This window comes from Rattus norvegicus, chromosome 9 (assembly GCF_036323735.1).
Source record: "Rattus norvegicus strain BN/NHsdMcwi chromosome 9, GRCr8, whole genome shotgun sequence".
Lineage (NCBI taxonomy): Eukaryota > Metazoa > Chordata > Mammalia > Rodentia > Muridae > Rattus > Rattus norvegicus.
The window spans coordinates 30,245,653-30,260,758 of record NC_086027.1 but is presented as its reverse complement, the minus strand read 5'-3'; the positions used below and the strand labels follow the sequence as shown (position 1 = coordinate 30,260,758).

General features: G+C 39.4%; 1 protein-coding gene across 1 annotated transcript in view; it reads left to right on the top strand.

The window, feature by feature from the left end:
• Window positions 1-15,106, top strand: part of Pkhd1 (PKHD1 ciliary IPT domain containing fibrocystin/polyductin) — a 493,369-nt gene that overhangs the window by 273,076 nt on the left and 205,187 nt on the right. Inside the window, exons 51-52 of the mRNA XM_008766937.4 lie at window positions 3,362-3,427; window positions 9,512-9,640. Of these exons, the coding sequence (XP_008765159.2) occupies window positions 3,362-3,427; window positions 9,512-9,640 (195 nt within the window). The remainder of the gene's footprint in view (window positions 1-3,361; window positions 3,428-9,511; window positions 9,641-15,106) is intronic.

The following is a 15,106-nucleotide window of genomic DNA, read 5'->3' as shown; positions in this document are numbered from 1 at the left end:
AAGGCAGTGCCGCATCAGCTGCTGTTCAGTTCAGGCACCGTCCCTTAAGTGTAGGGAGTGAGGGGCTGACAGGATAGAACATGGAGGCAGAAGGCCTTGGTCTGCTAAGAATGGGTCCCTGGATAAGAGCAGAAGGAAAACAAGGGACAAGTCGAATGGCTTGGGAGTTGATGTGTCAAGGGTACATCCTTCTGCCCTAGCTCACTCCATGGTAACCATTCTGTGATACCCACAGTGCATGGGCATGTGTGGTGGCTGTTTTCATTCAAGGTCTTTGGAATGCATGGGCTGATTTTTCTCTAACTAATTGTTTTGGTCTATCTAATGTGGAGGATTATAATTATTCTTATTCTTACAATTATCTCTCTTGTGCTATTTTTTTTGAGGGGTTGATATCATAAAGTGTCTGTAAAACTTTATAAGTCTTCTGACAAGTACCTACAATTTCTTTCCATACCTCTGGCATCTCATAAGAAACAGATCGTGTCTGCACTGAACATATATGTATAAGGCTCATGAAATCGGTGCTGTTTGGGAAACATGAACTAACATAGACTTCCATAACACATTTAGATGACCTTCATTTCTCCTGTTACATGTTTCCAGGGATTTTGTCCCCTAGTTTGTCTTTCTTAGAGATTGATTGGGTGGCCTTGTTTAATGCCCAGCTCTTACAGCAAGGCATTGTATCTTTGCCCTTATCTGTATGTTTCCTAATGATATTTTGTCCCTACTTTTCCTTCTATCCAAGTGAGAACTCACACTGTTATCACTAATTCCATAATTACTATGGCTGTGACTATTCTTTTGCATCTATGGGAGTAAGCAGAAAATACTTCCATGGTCTGGTATGTGTAACCAGTTTGTAAATCAGCCCATGAAGAAAAAGTCTACATTTTCAGAAGCACCAAACTTCAGGAGTACATGAGAAAAATCTCTTTTAAAAGAAAGTATCTCCTGTGAGTACGAGTATAGTTTAGTGGCATTGTGCCTGTCCTGAATTCAGGAGACATCGGTTGGTCCCTCAACACTGTACAAAACAAAACAAAATGTAGAGACAACTTTTAGTTAGTTACTATCCTAAATTACCAATTTATATGTAATTATTAGTTAATGAATTGAATGTGAACAAGATTAATATCATGATATGGAACTAGCAGTGGTTTTTCATATCAGGGAGAAAATGTGAACAAAAGTGAATGTTGTGTTAGGCTTTATAGAAAAAGAAATGGGGACTTAAGTTTTTTAATTGTTTTTATTTTACTTGTACTTGTGTGTATATATGTGTGCACTTATGCATCTCAGTGCAATGCTTATGGAGACTAGAAGAGGGAATTAGATCCTTGGAGCTGGGGTTACAGGCAACTGCTCAACATGGATGCCAGGATTGGAACTAGGGTCCTCTGAAAGAGAAGTTAGTGCTTTTAACCAATGAGGTATCTCTCTAGCCCTGCTAATGAGAGGAGGGAGGGAGGGGAAAGAGAGAGAGAGAGAGAGAGAGAGAGAGAGAGAGAGAGAGAGAGAGAGAGAGAGAAGAGGTGAGAGACGGGAGAGAGAGAGAGAGAAGAGGAGAGAGATGGGAGAGAGAGAGGGAAGAGGAGAGAGAGGAGAGAGAGAGAGAGAGAGAGAGAGAGAGGAGAAGAGAAGAGAAGAGAAGAGAAGAGAAGAGAAGAGAAGGGTGGGTGAATATACAACAAGTAAATAATAATTTTTTTTTTTGGTTCTTTTTTTCGGAGCTGGGGACCGAACCCAGGGCCTTGCGCTTCCTAGGTAAGCGCTCTACCACTGAGCTAAATCCCCAGCCCAGTAAATAATAATTTAAGGAAAGTCTTAGAAATGATCATTCAAAGGAACACCTTAGCCTAGGGAGACATCTCAGTGGATAAAGCATTGGCCATACAAACTTAAAGACCAAGTGTAAATCTGCAGAAGCAATGTAAAAGCCAACTGATAGCACATGTGTGTGTGTGTGTGTGTGTGTGTGTGTGTGTGTGTGTGTGTGTGTGTGATAATTCCCAGGGTTCCTGGCAGGTGGAGGCAGAATTTACAAAAGCTCATGGGTTAGATAGCATGACCTATGCAGCTTGATTCAAGAGTACTTGTATCAAGCAATGCCGTAAGTTAGAGCTAATACTTGTATCAAGCAATAAAAAGTGGAAACCAGTACTTGAGGCTTTTGTCTGTCTTCTACACATGCATTAAGCTACTCAAGAAGGCACACATGTAAACATGCACATGTATCTATACACACAAAACGAACATGTCAAGAGTATGCTGGCCAATGTGGCTGGTCTTAGGATGTGATGATATAAAGGGAGAGCCAACATATGTTACAATTGGACATCACAAGAGAAGGATGAAAACATGAGTAGAAGAACTGGAGAGATCTCATCTAAGGTCTCTTTGGTAATTTTCTTTCTAATGTTCTGAAGCGTATGCTTTGTAATGAAAGAGAATGACATTTGTTCTTTCCCATCTGTGATGGAAAAAAGAGTTTAGGGTCCTAGTGAAACAAAAGCAGAGAGCATGAGTTTGACCAAGACCCTGAGGCTGCAGCCTGCATCTGCATTAGGTCCTCCAGTGATGGGAGGGGCTGGTTCGCATGACATCGTATAAGGCAGAAAGGTAATTAACCAATAAGAAACAAGGTGTTACCAGAAAGATAGAGTTCGTGCACCTGATTACTAATTAATCAGGCATGAGAGCACCTTGTAGATGCATTCGCTATTTAATTATAGCAACCTCTCTTGGCAAAGGAGCATATGTTCCTAGCTTAATCTACTGGTTTATACTGACATCAAATTGTCATTATCAGAAAGAATCAGGCCTTTTGATTATTTCTACTAATTTATTGAACACTTAAAATTAATGAACCCCAGGCCTTTTAAATGTGCTTAGTTGGTTTAGAAGAAGGGAGGAGAAAGGGGGAGATGAGTGGGGGAGGAAAAAAAAACCTTCATTAAAAGGACAATTTGTTTGGAAAAAAGGTAAAGCAAATGCGTTTCATGGGTGATCTAAACTCTGTTGGTGAAAAAGACATGTGTGCGACAACCGAGCTCACAAAATCATGGACATAGGGAATGAAGTATTCCTGCTGGGCACCAGTGGCCTCCACAGAGCACATGGCTAAAGTGTTTGTCCCCACACTGCTTATGTGAGCCTCTCTGCAGTTATGCAAAGTCAAATCAAATCGAGCTAAATAAAATGGTAGAAATCAAGTGTTCAATTAATTAGCAAGAACTCCTTTCTCTTTCATATCTGTTCTTTTGGGGGGTTATGCATGAAGAATAAAATGCAATGCCATCCTTCTCACCTGTATGTGGTGTCTTATGTCACACTCAACCTTTTTTTTAATGTTAAGTTTCAGGGGAAGGTCAAGTTCACGTATTCCTCCAGGTGAAGCATGGTGCACCTCCAACTGTTTCAGGTGAGTATAACCACTAAGCAGAATGTCCCGTAGAGCAGAATGTGCTCCATCGGTTCTGTATAGCCCTCCTCTTCTTTGTTTACAGCCAGGCGAGCATCAGCTCTCCTGCTTTTGCACCTGACAGTTCTCTGCTGTGTTGTCCTCCAATTAAATATATGTCTGCGTGTCAAGGGAAGATATAAGGATGCATTTGTTTTTCAAAACAATAGAAAGTAAGAATTGTAACATGTAAATAAGCACATCTCATAAATTATGAGCCATATGTGCACACAGGACTCCAGATCTGCAGATGGGCCATTAGGCCCCCTCCAAATGGAGAGAAAAATCCAGGGTATCTCTAAACTTTAATTGTTCCTGGTAATTTCAGGAAATCAGGATAAACAAACCCTCCCCAAAAGTCAGATGGTTCTGTGAGATCCTGCTAACTCAAAAGGAGCCGAATTCTCCAAGACTAAACATCTCATAACCACCTTTTAATGTATGTCTTAGTTTGTTTTTGTTTACTGTGAGTCAGTTTAACTGTACATTTGCAGGAGGGATAAAGCCTTTCAAAGGCTGGGTTTTCCTTTGATTTTCAGGGGAATATTTGTGTTATGTCAGACCAGAGTCACACTCATCAAAACCATGCAAATTCTTTCATTTCAATTAAAACGTAGATGAGGTAAAGTTACTGCACTTTGGGTAAAGGACTTTGGGTGTCTGCTCCATGCTTTTTGTACTATGAAGAGTGCAGCTAAGACTGATTTCACAGTGGTTTCTATGCTATGAATGCACTGAATTTTACACTTTTCTACCATTATTCCACTATTATACCAACATTCCTGGTTGATTGATTACCCCTCTATAAGGCATGTGTGTGTGTGTGTGTGTGTGTGTGTGTGTGTGTGTGTGTAAGAACAGTGAGCAAGAAAGAATGGTTCTTACCTTATTGTGTCCAGAGGACGTCAAAGAAGTGAAAAAGTAATTATGTTTTCCTTTAAATAACTGTTAGCAAGAAAAAAAATGTCACTAAATTCCTTTCTCTCTGAAAAGCCTATTCCAAAATTCCATATTTGATAGGTTCATACCAGTTGGAAAAGCTGTCTTGGGCCAGGGTCCTCTAGGGTCTCGGGGACCACATGTGACGCTGAAAGAGTAAATAGTTCACATAGTTATAGTCAATGGTAAGACCTCATGTATCTCAACTCAGTCCTGCATTCCTTTTGCTCTACCATGTTGCCTCTAATATCTTATATATTTCAGTGGATATAGATTAATTTACACATGAAATGAAACTCTATGGCCAGTTTCCCCCTCTTACACAATTTAGGACAGAAAAGCATTACAATGCATAAGAGAGCACAGAATCAGTATATCAGTAAAATATTTCATATTAAGACGATTGCTGGGAGTGTCCTGACTTCCGTGACATAGAAAATAAAGTTTAATAGTAAATTTAAGATATGAAAGTGCATTTTATTTAATAAACCATTTGATGGAAAACAATACAATTATTGTACTATCAACACTAGTTTTCTGTAAACAGAGGTCTATGATTAATGAAGTCCTATATGTGTTGACTCATTACAAGGTTCAATATAAATATGTAATGCAGTTCAAACTTTTGATGAAATGTTTGTGAAGAGTCTCTCCATTGACAAACTCAGAGAGAGTCTGCTGAGTGTACAGAATTGTGGCGGTTATTGTGAGAATATTATGGACAAGATATGTCTAGACTTGGGCCAAGAAACCATCTTAATGTAGATCTCTCCTGAGAGACACAGCCAGAATACAGCAAATACATAGGCGATTGCCAGCAGCAAACCACTGAACTGAGAATGGGACCCCCGTTGAAGGAATCAGAGCTTGAAGGGGCTTGAGACCCCATATGAACAACAATGCCAACCAACCAGAGCTTCCAGGGACTAAGCCACTACCCAAAGATTATACATGGACTGACCCTGGGCTCCAACCGCATAGGTAGCAATGAATAGCATAGTAAGGGCACCAGTGGAAGGGGAAGCCCTTGGTTCTGCCAAGACTGAACCCCCAGTGAACGTGATTGTTGGGGGGAGGGCGGTAATGTGGGGAGGATGGGGAGAGGAACACCTATATGGAAGGGGAGGGGGAGGGGTTAGGGGGATGTTGGCCCAGACATCGGGAAAGGGAATAACAATAGAAATGTAAATAAGAAATACTCAAGTTAATAAAGATAAAACAAAAAAGAAACCATCTTAAATCAACTACCAACCTACTTCCCCTCTTTAGCCCTGCATGATGAATCTCCTTTCAGCTGTTATGGGTTATGGAAGCTTCTCAAAAGGCCAGCTTCCTCCATGCAGAGCTACAGAAATTGGGAGGAAGTTAATGAAGAGTTAAGTAGATGGCGACATTTGCCTGATATGTAGTATGTGAGACCATGTCAAATTTGAGCTGCTGCTGCTGAGCACATTTTTAGAGGGAAGTAGGATGAGGGCTTGTCACAAATGATGGTCCTCGTCAAATGTTATCTAAAGGTTTGGGAGAAGACCAAAGACACACAGTCACCAGTGCTAAATGCAATGAGCTTTGGGATGCTGCATTCTGACCTCTAACTTTCCTTACCTCCAGCATGTCCCCCAGTCGCCTGTGGTATGGGTGCCACTTCAGCCATTATCCTGGGACCACTCTTTTTTTGTATTTAATTTTTTTCATGCTATATATTTTGATCATATTTTTCCCCTCCACAATCCCTCCTACATCCCCCCCACCCATCCAATTTCATTTCCCTGTCCTCTTCTTTGCATCCTTTCCTCCTTTCTCCCTCTCTCCCTTTCGGAAGGCTAAAACATCCCAAAACAAAACCAACCCAAAAGTATACAATGGGAGACGTCAGGGAGGGAGAGGGGAAGATCGAGAGAGAAGGAAGGAGGGGGATGGAGGAAGGGAGAGAGGGATGGAAGGAAGAAAGGAGAAAAGGTGAAGAAGAAATGAGGTTTGTGTTGTGTCTACTACTTACTTCTGCTCATGGGATTTCCACTGCCCTGTGGATAATACACCCAGTGACACTCCACTGGGGAAAATGAATTTTTCTGTTTTTTCATTGGGTATCGATCACAAATGGCTTCCTGTTTAAGGGTGGGACTTTATGTCCACCTCCTTTTTCTACTCCCAAGATTCTATTTGCTCTGAACTCGTCCAGTTCTTGTGTACGGTGTCACAGTCTCTGAGTTCATATGTAGGTCAGTCTCATTGTACCTGGAAGATGCTCTTTCCTTTGAGTTGTCTACCGCCTTTGGCTCTTACAGTCTATCTTCATCCTCTTCCACATCGATCCCTGATCCTTGAGGGGAGGGTTTGATAAAGGCAACCCATTTAGGGTGAGTGCTTCAAAGTCTCTTGCTCTCTGCACATTGTGCCCTTGTGAATTTCTGTTTCTGCCATATATGGTAAGAAGAAGCTTCTCTGATGAGGGTCATGTCTTGTTTAAATGTTTGCTGATAGCCAAACTCAATAGTTGGCTTCTAATACTCTCTCTCACAGAATTTTACTGTAAATGAGATCTCATCTTGAACTCATTCGATTGCACGAGATTCCAAGAAAAGATAAGCAGTATGTTGCTGGCTGCTAAAAAAAAACAGAAAACAAAACAAAACAAAACAACAACAACAACAAAAACCCCAAACCAACAACAACAACAACAACAACAACAACAACAACAACAACAACAACAACAAAACCAACTCAGAATTTTGGTGCAATATTAGCCACACAGAGACATGTTCTTGAAGCACGATGGAATTTTGTGTATGATATTCTTCATTAAAGCAGTCACTGGAGGTCTGGGTTGTTAGATTAAAAACAACCAGTCTAGCCCTTCTGTAAACTAGAGGATAGTGGCTGCAGTGAGGGGTGATTGTTTCCAACATCTGTCATGGAAATTTGAAGCAGCAGTTTTTCTGTTCTCTTTTGAGTTTGTTTTGAGACTTTGTGACATTATAAAGAGCCTCTTCATTGTCCATTGGATATATTCCTGTATATCAAAGACCATGCCTGGCCTCTGTGTTCCAGTTAGTGGTCATATCAACAAGTGCCCTTTTGAGTGTTCTTTTGGAATATTTAGGCCATAAAGAGAAGGAGGTAGAACAGAGAGGAAGCATTATTCTGAAGGTATTAATTACAGTGTTAGCATTTAAAAACTATTTTAAAGCCTCTTTCGGAGATAGGCATGTTCTAAGAAGCACGTTATTCCATGCTGTGCATTGTATGTATGTGCCTGTGTATTTATGTGCCTATGATTTCTGCATGACCACACTCTGTTTGATTCAGAGTTATTCTGGAGCTCAAATTAGACCATTACTACTATAGATTTGGGCACTAATAAAAGACCCAGCAGGCTATTCTCGTGCTTCTGACGCCAGGCATTTTGTCTATTCTTGGTGACATGTTTGCTGTTATATTCATCTTCAAAGACTCCAATATGACTTTATGACAGATGAGGACCAAAGCCACCCTTCTTGCTCAGTGGTCTCTCTAACCTTACAGAATCACATCTGTTCACTGCTTGGTGTACATATTCATCTGGATATCTCAACTTTACCCAAAATGGCATCTTCTCAATTCATTAGAAATTTATAGAGCTCATCAACTGCTAGCCCAATGCTCTTGAAATCTCCCCTCTGTCCCCATAGTATTTTACTCTCTGACTACCTAAAACAAAGGCCTTTCTGGACTCATCAATTGCCTCCTAGCTGTGTTTCATCAAACTTCCTTTGACTCCCCCACTTGACATTTCATCTCTCAACTTTGCATATGCTCACACATATTTCAACATCTGGATCAAGGGCTTTCCCTTTCCCCACTTTACCTACAGAACTTTTAAGCCTTTGAAATGCTGGTCAGTTACTCCTTCCTTCAGGAAGCTTCTCCTGGTGGAACTCCTCTTCCTCCATTGGCTGGGAATTCTCTAAGACAGCTATTATCTATCAATTGATGCATTTTTTTATTTCTGAAAGGTTTTTGTTTGTTTGTTTTGTTTTGCTTTTTTTTAAAATTCATTTGGGACTCCTACCCCTATTAGGAACTTCTTTTAAAAAAGATGATCATTATTTATGGTTGTGAAACTAACCACTAATGGAGGAGGTTCTCCTCGCCCTGTATGTAGCCTTTTTGAGTCAATCTTCTTGGCCCCTAGCTGTACTAGTCATATCATAGGGAAAAACAATAAGAACAACAAAAAACAAAGCAGAAAAGAGCAGAGATAGCTCAGCATGGTAGGGTCCACAGTATGGTTCTAGAAGTCTCTTTAAGAAGTGGTTAGTGGTTATCAATTCCATGACTGTGGTACCAGTAGAATGCTATTGATCAGGAACAGAATTAATAAGGAAACGTGATCTATGTATTCAATACCATCACAAGAAGTGTCCAGTTTATAATCCTGCCATTCACATACACCAGGAGTCATGAGAACAACATACTCTGACTCGTCCATTCCAAGAAAGAATCCACTTTAACAACATCATCAGGACTATTGTTAGATTTGCATGGAGAATGCTCAAATCGAATTGTTTACTGTAAGAAAGACTCTACATGTTAAATGTTACAGAGTAAGAAAATAATGGATTTCTAGTACAATAGAATATTGTGTAATCACTAAAATTGGGTTTATAAAGAGTTTTAGTGTCATTAGAAAATACATAAGAAAAAATAACTAAGCTAACTAAATAGAACCGAATCTGATATAATTTCAATTATATAATAACACTGAGATATTATGGGAGGAAATACAAATAAAAGGTTGATTGTTGTAATCATTATGTGGTGAGGTTCTGGGCGATTATTGTCTTTTCTTTATTAGCATTTTCAAAATAATACATAATAAGCATATATAATATTATAATGAAGCAGGATGCAAATGTTTAATAAGCTTGGAATATATTTTCTCAGAGGTGTAAGGGTTGGGCAGTAACTTTCTTTCGTGCTATAAAATAGTTTCTAGAAACTTCTAATATTCAAACCTGCTAGCCTGAGATGTGAGTATACCACAATCTTAACAATAGAATCTTGAACTTGTCACAATCTCTTGGGTTTTCATAGTTAACTTTGTATCTTTCCTGTGTGTTCCAGCTTCTACATCTGTATCTGAATCAGCTTTAAAATGGTCCCTTCCTGAAACATGGCAAGATGTTGAAAAAGGCTGGGGAGGATACAACCACACCATCCCAGGACCCGGTGATGACGTCTTGATTTTACCCAGTGAGTGAAACCAGCGGGGAAGAGAAACAGATGGATTGGACTGAAGAAAGTTGGGCGACAAGATTGCATGATGTAATGAAAGACAGGGAAGTGGATAGAAATAAGTAGATACTTGTTTTTATTTGGGGAGGTTGATCTGGGAGAGGAAGCATTCTGAGATTTTTGAGGAATGTCTATATTGTTTTATATCATGACTGGATCAGTTTGTGTTCCCGCTAATAGAAAATAAGCTTTTTCTCTCTCTAATATCCTTGCCAGCATTTACTGTCATTTGTTTTCTTATTGGTAACCGATCTGCTAGCATGAGATGGAATCTTCAGTGTAGTGTTGAATTTTTATTTCCTTTATGGCTGAAGATATTGAGTTCTTTTCCTGTATATATGTATTAGATTTATACTTTCTTCTTTGAGAACTGCCAATCAAATTTGTTTATTTGTTGATTAGATTATTTGTTCTGGTGTTGAATTAAATTATTGGTTTTGTTTCTAGGGATTGGATTGAGAACTTTCCATTACTAGGCAAGCCCTCAACCATTAATCTATGTCTCCAAATCTTGAGCTCCTTATATTTTCTAGATACTAATCCCTAGTCACGTGAATTCTTAACACATATTTTCTTCTGTTCTGCTGATTGTCTTCACTTTTGAAATTGTTTCCTTTGTATATCACCCATGCTTGTTATTATTAGTTTTAAAAGACTTGAGTCAATGGAAGAGAATACATGCAGAGAAAAGATAATTCTAGAAACACAGCAAAGCGCGCCTATATTTAAAACATTCATTTTCCTAAAACAAGAGTTCAGCAAGGTCCCAGGTAATCTCCTTAGACTTAGATGAAAATACCCTTCATAGAGCAATTTTATGGAGCACCACAAACCAAACTCCACTTGTGGTCAATATGACTATCTCATGGATCTGCAAAGGAGAAAGAACATTTATCCATATGAGAATCAATAATAATGTCAAATATTTACTGAGCACTACAATATACCAGGCCCTGCTCTTTATGTACTTGACCTTGTAAACAAAGTAATGCTATATGCTATTGTTCCACATTTTTACAGGGAGAGAGAGACAGGGGTTTGTGGCAGCTGAGTAATGTCAGAATCACACAACTTGCAGTTCATATGAGTAGGGGATTTGAACCCAAGCAATTTGACTTTAAGTCCTTTTTTTTTTAATGAGTAGTGGAGTGCATTTCCTTTCCTAAAGGACTAAGTAGAAAAGGATGGATAAGTTGTTCACTCTATTTAAGATAGCAGAGTCAATTCCACCCAAAACAAAACAAAAAATAAAACAAAACAACAAAAGCAACAACAAACTACAAAAAACCCCATGGGTCACGTTGGAGCTGTTGATGATGTCTGTAACGGCATAGAAAGATGAATGATGGAGTGTATTAGATGTCTCGTGTCAACTTGAAATATTACCATCCAGTTTCCCCATTATCCACCTCTCTATTCAAGGGAGAATGTAACATTTTGAATAAATAGGCTTGTGAGTCATTCCTATACTGCAAAGAAAAAAAAATCTGTTCTCCTTCAGTCACATCTTTGATGGATCTAGCCAGCGGATTTGCCCTAGGCTCTGGTTTTTCCCATGAAGCTAGAGATTTCCCTGACTCCACGCAGGAAGCTAGGGAACCTTTTGAAAGTTGCCAAGCTTTTAGAATCTTTTGGGGCTTTGATCCTGAACAAGCAGCCGTCTCAACCATCTTGCTTAACATGGCAAGCTGTGTCTAGGGTGTACTCTGGCGCTTGGGAGTCCAGCGCTCTCCCTTACCCTTCAGCCCTGTGATCACTGTTAGTTCAGGAGGGTGGGCCTGGATTGTCTGTGCCATGAAGCTGCTCTGAAAAGCGAAATTGATAATGTGGGGAAGGGAGGGCTGGGAACGCAGAGGTAGGTAGAGGATACATATACGGCATCTTTTCATCCACCCAGTGGTGTTATGAGAACAAATGGGGGGGTTTGTGAAACGTACTGCTTGTTATATTTAGCATTCAAGTGAAAAAGAGGGGAGAAAAGGCAGTTACAGAGCACGTGACAAAGCCTTGTTCTTTAGCGTTGTGTTTTTCCACTCTTGTGCAAACCTCTTTTGATGGTAGCGAATGGTCTCATAGTGGCCAGCATTTAAATCTGTGCCACTCAGTGTTACACATGAGATAGAAGCTTCTTTTATTTTTTTTGACAAATATTTCTTGATATTCTGACCTCAAATGGGTCTTCATGTCGAATCTACCTCTCGTGTCTCCCTGTAGATCTGCCTCTTTACCCTTTCATGACTGGTTTTGTTCCCTTAGTTCCCAACCTTCATTGATTCAAGTGTGTTCACTGAGTCTGGCACAAGTCTGACACTAAATGGTGCTTGGATGAGGAACTTGGGTGAGCTTAATGCTGCCACTGGAAATTTAACAGCAAAAGCAAATATTTGAGGTTGAAAGGTTTGACCCAGTACAACTTCGAGGCTGCAAGGCAGTGAGAGCCAGTTTCTTACCCTTTGAACACATTCCTAAGAAGTGTGAATTGTCCTATTTTATTTTTCTGATGATAGTGTTTGGCATGTGTTACCTACTATGTAGTGATATGGAGACATTTTCACCTGTTCTCACAACTGATTTGTACGTTGATTCAGTTATTATCCAGCATTTCACAGATGAGGAGTCTAGGACATGGATATGGGAAGTAACTTACTCAGATTCTACGAACAAATTAATGTACATATAACACATACACAAGCACATTCACTCACACACACACAAACACACACACACACACATCTCTAGAGAGAGAGAGTTTCATTTTTCAGAGTGAAAATACGCACATTTCTTTTAATAAAAAATTAAAATATGTTTATTTGAGGATCTCTGAACATACAAGCTATGAACTTCAAAGTTCATTCTTCAGATTGATAGATTCTGATGATATAGTTACCCTTTCATTTTAAACATTGCTTTGCTTACCAAACTGCTGAGAGTGACCCACCTAGAGCATGATGTGTTCCACCAATCATAACAGATACACACACACACACACACACACACACACACACACACACACACACACAGAGGCATGAAGAGAGAGAGGAGGGGGAGGGAGGGAGGGAGGGAAGGAGAGAGAGAGAGAGAGAGAGAGAGAGAGAGAGAGAGAGAGAGAGAGAGAATATATCACCCATTGGGATTCAAACCCAGAGCCTTGTACATTTGAGGCAATTGCTTTAATACAGAGGCCCATACAGAGGCTTTCTTTACTGTGTTTCCATTACCTACCTACCTACTTTGATTCATGAAAATCAGCCTACTTTATAACAACATTACACAGTGTTTACTATTCACATGGTCCCTTTAACCAGAAATGAAAACAAAAAACAATTGGATGCTTTTAACCTTATGCCATATTCACTCAGAAAAATCAGAGAAACTGCTAAGCTAGGGACCTAACACACTATCCCTTTGGTGAGATCATTTGCCTTGTGTGCGAGGTTATACCGTATCATGTTTTTAGGACCTAGTTGCCCAAAGTGAGTAAGCTATGCTCTTACTCTCAGACTCCCAGTCATTTAGCTGTGTTAATAAAACATATAATGAATAATAATATTCCCCAACCACAACAAACATGATGTGTACAGAAGCAAACTGTCTTTGGTGAATAGTGGAGAAGTGGATCTTGGAGGAAAAGGTACGTGAAATGATCTGTGAAAGATGGGGCATGAATTTAAAGCATGATTATGAGACACTAGGAAAAGGGAAAATGCCTCAGCAGATATAGAGCTGAGCCATCAAAAACCTGGCTTCGCTGCTGGATTCCTGACATTTAGCAACTGTGTAAATGACCCTCATAATACAAGGGTTAAGATGAATATATCATAATACTAAGAAATGAAATAGCATCAGTCCACATGGCCACCGTTTCGAGTGCTTGTAGGAATGGATTTGGAGGAACAGGCTGTGACTTGTGGTATATTTAGGGTACTCTTTCCCTTTCTTTTTGCCATCTGGCTGCCACTCTTGGCCCCTGATATTAGCGCCATTTTGTATTTGCTTTCCAATGGCTTATTATTTAATTTTCACAACATCCTTGGGAGCTAAATAGGTAATAACTATTATTACAGTAAAAACCCATTTTTACATAATACGATTTTAATGGAACTGCTGATTTTACAAAATGAAAGTGACTGGTAAGGAAGATTTAAGTGATACTTTTGAACCTCTAATATAATTTTATGGTGTTTTGTGTATTTTAATTCATTAATAAAGGAAATGTGTAGAACATTCCCATCATTATTCAAATAGAATAGCATAATTTTTCAATAAAATTCTTAGAGCAAATTGCCTATTTCCATTTTCTGGGGAATCAATTTTATGGAATGACCTCAGACCTATCCTTTTCCATAAAAACAGGGCTTTACTACCCCAGTGCAAGGCATCACTGTTTCCCTGTCTAAGGCATCAGTATCTAGCAGTCTAAGGCAACACTACCTTCCAGTCTAAAGCATCACTTTACTCTAGGCTAAGGCTATCTGTTTTAAGCATGATGCCATTTTTCTTCAAGGCAGTCTTCAGAGACATTGGATTTTGAGAAAGCTCTAAGTGCCTCTCTTTGTTATCAAAGCAGTAAGTGGGGGACACTGTGAAGAATTTAATCTTGTAGTTCAATGTATTTCTATTTTGTGCAAACAAACATACCTGAGTTGCATCACCTATCCTGGAAGAGCTGGTTCAATGCATTCTAGACATCCTTTTGCTTTAAATTTTTTTTTCAAGAGCTGGGGACCGAACCCAGGGCCTTGTGCTTGCTAGTCAAGTGCTCTACCACTGAGCTAAATCCCCAACTCTAGACATCCTAAGAAGTGAGAACAAGTTCTATCTAACATAAGCTAGCAACCTTAAGTCTTCCTAAAGAACAATTGGCTACTTGGCAAAACAATCCGACTTTTCCCTTCATGTCTTGGCCTGAACTTGCCTGAGAGGATTTATATAAGATGCTTCTAGAACATCGTCTAGAAGACTTCACAGTCTTGGTAAAGATAGAGAGACAGACAGACAGACAGATACACCCCACATCCTCTACTGCCACAGAGTACAGTGAAGATTTAATAGGAGGAAAATATGTTATAGTCACAAAAGATAGGATTCTGCTTTGAAGGACATGGGTACAGTGTCCTGTAGTTTCTGGAATCTTTCTTGGTGTGTATGTGATGGTAGAATTCCCAGTTTCATTTCCTCTCTTGCTTTGAACTAGTCTTATTTGAAGACATGAATAGGGGTACTGTTTTTTCTTTTATAATAGTCCTTTTGTTTGTTCTGATTTTTAAAACTTGAGTGCTTTGACCAGTAGAGAGCCTCATCAAAGCCATGTGGTATTCAAACATGGCAGCATTTAAGGCATTTCCTGGTAACACTAACAAGCATCTTAAGATGTTGGTGACGTGAGACAAGATGAATATAATCAGAAAGTGATTTCTACAAAAG